We start from the raw sequence: 4505 nt of genomic DNA, 5'->3' as shown, positions 1-4505 counted from the left end.
AATTATTGATTAAAACAGCATTTATATGTATCATATTTTTCGTTCTGCACTGTTATGTAATCTAACTATATTAGAAAAGACAAAAACCCATTAAGGACTGACTATTACAAATACCAATAAATGAGAAAGCCTGAAGTTTTTTCTAGAGATCCTTCCTTATTTTAATTAATAAGGTAAACATGGTTTAAAGGTTTTAGACCACATTAGTTAAAAAATGATGGTGTGTAATGCTTGTTTGATAAAACTGAAAATTCACAACTAAATCTTGCAGAAAAAGAAACTGTGGAGAAATTATTTTCATGAAGGGACCAAGAAGTAAAAATTGTGGTTATAAAAGGAAACAATATGGATGAAAGAGCTGCCAGAAAGCCAGCTAGGCTAGATACTAGTTTTGCTAGAGCTAGGCAGTGGTTCAAAGTTCTTTTAGGACATGGCACAGCCCTTCAAAATTTGTCCTTTCAATAATAAGGTGCATTAATATATTATTGTATTCTAGATAGGATAGTAGCTAGCTCAGTAAGCTAAAGCATATTGGTATACAACTCATAATAAGGTAGGCACTTCCAAAATGAAAGGTTGATCTAATGGTCAAAGATATCTTGAAGAATAGCAATTTCAACAATGTATGGATACAACCAAGGACATTGATTGACTCTCCAGTCATCTTAAATACTTTGATTTATCTAACATTTGTGAAATGTTTCCAAATTTTAAACTCTTTTGAGTATATTCTTTTATTTTTACTTACCTGCTCCAAACATTAACATTTGACAACAAACATTTTCTTTTTTCATTGAAACACAACATTGTATCAATTTAATATCAATTCCTTAACTTGAAAGGTACTGGTATTGAATTTCAATTTTAGTAGATCTTTGATGAAAATTTTGACCACAATTGTAACAATTTAAAGTAGGTTCTCAAATCTTCATATTTATATATATTGATTTTAAAATTGTAAATTGTTTTGATGTAAATTACTATGAAACATAGGGACTGATGATAAGCTGTTAAATCTTATTTAGATAATCATTAAATCCTAAGCATCATAAAAAACAAGGAAATCTCTTCTTCTTTTTCAGCACTGGAAGGTTAAAAAAGATACGAAAAAAAGTTAAAGCAATAATATTATTAATGTTTCTAAAATCCAGAACTACCTATTTTGGAACCCAACTGTTGTACAACAATGTAATCAACTAGCAGATAGGGAAAATATTGACTACTGTGGTGAAAGCTATACTACAATAGATTGATAAACACAACGACAGCCACTTTTATCTTTAGTGTACATGTAGACCATTGAGGATAAGATTGAGGATTCGACACTTATGGAACTTTCAACCCTTTCTCTCTAATGTAGATCTAAAATCAAGGCCGAAAAGTTGTAAATTAATAAAAAAATAGGTTTTGCTTATTTGTGTTCTTCTCTCCACTCACCAGAACTCCCATCCAATTTCTCCTTATATTGATCTATAGTAAGCTACATTATTCATATGTAATTAGTTTATTTTTATTATACTTTGTTTTATTAGTGCTTTTGAACAATTATAAATTTGATTGCAGTTGCTTAGACCTATATGTACTTTTCTCATATTTAACATTGTTTTATGGTAATTTCGTACCAAATAAGACATATTTTATAATGTAAATAACAAAGTAAGATTATTACAAGACAAGTTCTAAAAAAAAGTTTAAAGAGGGTCATTTTAATTTTCGTAATAGATTTTTTCTTTGTAATAAGACAATACAAATATCCAAACAGGAATAATTGTTGTTTAATTTCAAATAGCAAAAAAAAAAATGTTAAAATATTTAATTTATAAAATACACAATGTATAATTTATAATGAAATAATAATAATAAAGAATGAACTAAGCCATGTTAAAATACTGAATTAAAGAAACTAAGAAGTTCAACCTGATCGCTGGAGATGAGAAACTAGAAGGTCTTTCATCTCAAGTTCAACCGAAGGACTTGATCTGTTTTATACAATAATTCATTTTCATGTACATTTTGAAAACAACTATATTTTTGACACTAGATTTTGTACTGTTATTCGTTCATTCAATAAAAGTAAAAAAGGAAGAATGTTTCAAAATTATATGATAATGTTAAATATCTGACACTATTGTAGGCCCTTCCATACATATGAATTGCAAGAAACTTTTAGTGAAGATTATACTTATTATTATTTATATTGTATTAATATCCAGATTATTTATATTGTTAAATAAGAGTTCTATGAAATTTTACAGATAACATAGTACTAATGCACTTACCATGCTTTGGTTTCTAGCACATTTGAGGTGCTGGGGCACACTTCATTTTTCTGTCTGTAACATTAAAAACTAACTTAACTACTTTCTGGACCATTTTCCTAAAATTATTTATTAAAACATTATCTATAAGTGTTTATAATAAGTTCTAAAAAAAAGTTCAAAGGGTGTCCTTTTTTGTTGTAGAAAATAAGTTTTATTGTTTTGTTTGTAAAATAAAATGGTAGATGGTGACACTGCTCTTCTTCAGGTCCCTTGGGACTAGAACAGTCTGTCTTGGCATCTATTGGTAAAGACGAACTTTTGTTGTCTTTCTTTGTAAAACCCTCCCTAAATTCCACAACATATTTAATTGTCATAGTAGGTTTTTTTGTGATAAGAGGTATATTGTTTCTTTATTGTAATAAGACAATACAAATATGCAAATAGGAATTATTGTGGTATAATTTCAGATACCATACAAAAACAAAACTATAAAATATTAAAATATTTAATTGACAGATTAAACAAATGTTGTATAATCTACAACAAAATAATAATTAAAAAGGAAGAACTAAATCATCTTAAAATATTCGAATGAACAACCTAAGAAGTTCAACCTGGCTGCTGGATTTTGTCAGTCCCTTTTGGCTTAGCTGCTGGTTCATTAGTTTGGGTGATGTTAATATCTCTTCCTTGAGCCTGTGCTACATCCTAAAATTACACCAAAAGGTTTTAAAACTTAATTTTATAATCATATATTTCTTGGAACAATTTTATATCTTATATTAAGTGTTGTAGAGCTATTGTTACGTCGTAACATAAGATTTTTGTTCAATAATCATGTATATAAATAAGCATTTTACCTTCTTTGGAGCTTTGAAAATAAGAACACCATTAGATGACAAATTTGAAGATAATGCAGATTCATCAACATTCTCAGGAATTTTATGTCTCCTTGTAAATTGTCGAGAAACAAAACCATGTTCATCAGAACATTCCTCATGATTTCCATCAACAATAAAATATCCATCAGAAACTTTAACTTTACTTCCTCTGGTTCATTGGTCGAAGAATTTTATCAGTTAATAAGCTGACACCCAAATTCTGGTCATATAAGTATGTTCTCGGTTGGCTATATTTATCAATGAGTTCGCTCAGAAAAGCTATAAGGGACATCTGAAAATATTAAAAAGTCTTGTCATCCAACAGAAAAGATTAATTGGATAAAATGTATATATCATATAAAAATAAATAAATACATAGTTGACTCATTAGAATCAGTAGCCATCAGGAACAAAGCTTGAACATAGCGATTGGAATAGTTTTTTATTAAATTGGGTATCACTCTGTCCTAATATAAACCTATATTTATCTTCATTAATACATTTTTTATGTATCATCTTGAGTGATTGAGCCTACTTAATTTTCCAAAAATATAATTTAAAAAAATTTCTTGATGTATATTTGGAATAAAAAGAAAATAATAATAATAAAAATATTGAAGAATTTAAAAATATAACTTAGAGCTGTTCATAATTCTAATCTTTAAATTCTGGTTTATAGCATTAAAGATGTTTTTGGCAAAAAAGGTTTAAGATATCTATGTAATAGATAAAAAAGGTGTATTTTATGAAATTATTCAAATGTTGAATTATTTACTAATTTAAGGATACTATCCTGCCAATATATTTAACAATTTCATGTGACTTCCATAATGTGAATATGTCATGATAACATAAGAGGAAATATTGGAGATCTAGCCATGATTGTTTTATCCATAATCCAGGCATGGAAATGGAAAAGGCAGTAAGTGCCAGAAATACAAATAATGAGAAATAGATGGGATAGCTTAAGATATAGGCTGGAGAAAAAAAAGAAAAAAAAAAGGAGCATCCATATAATAAATTATTAAATTATTATATTGAGAATTATAGTTCTATTTATTTTTTCTATGTTTGGTATATTTATAGTATTATTGATTTTTAAATATAATATTATATCATCTCAAATTATTATATTTAATAAACATATTCATTGTTAAAATAATGAAAATATAGTAAAAGCTTTAAGAACTAAAATAAGAACAAAGCATAAATCATGTATTACAATTATGTATTATAATATTTACTGATTATGCCTATTTATTATAAGAATTATAAGTGTTGTCTAACTAGTCTTAGTATGCTATGTTAAGGGAGTAGCCAGGATCAAAACAAGGGGCAGGGGCAACACAGTCAATCAGGTTTC

The 4505-nt window shown here is 27.4% G+C and overlaps 1 protein-coding gene across 1 annotated transcript; it reads right to left on the bottom strand.

The window, feature by feature from the left end:
* Window positions 1–2798: 2798 nt before the first annotated feature.
* On the bottom strand, window positions 2799–3311 carry LOC106691502 (protein lethal(2)essential for life-like; the record flags this gene model as incomplete). Its single annotated transcript, XM_014437300.1, has 2 exons — window positions 2799–2969; window positions 3122–3311. Coding segments are annotated over 2 exons (289 nt in total), but the record flags the coding sequence as incomplete, so codon positions are not given.
* Between the last annotated feature and the right edge of the window lie 1194 nt (window positions 3312–4505).

The sequence above is a fragment of the Halyomorpha halys genome, unplaced genomic scaffold (genome assembly GCF_000696795.3).
Source record: "Halyomorpha halys isolate HHAL.00 unplaced genomic scaffold, Hhal_1.1 Scaffold2419.1, whole genome shotgun sequence".
NCBI classification, from domain to species: Eukaryota; Metazoa; Arthropoda; class Insecta; order Hemiptera; family Pentatomidae; genus Halyomorpha; species Halyomorpha halys.
This window is presented reverse-complemented; position numbering and strand designations above follow the sequence as displayed.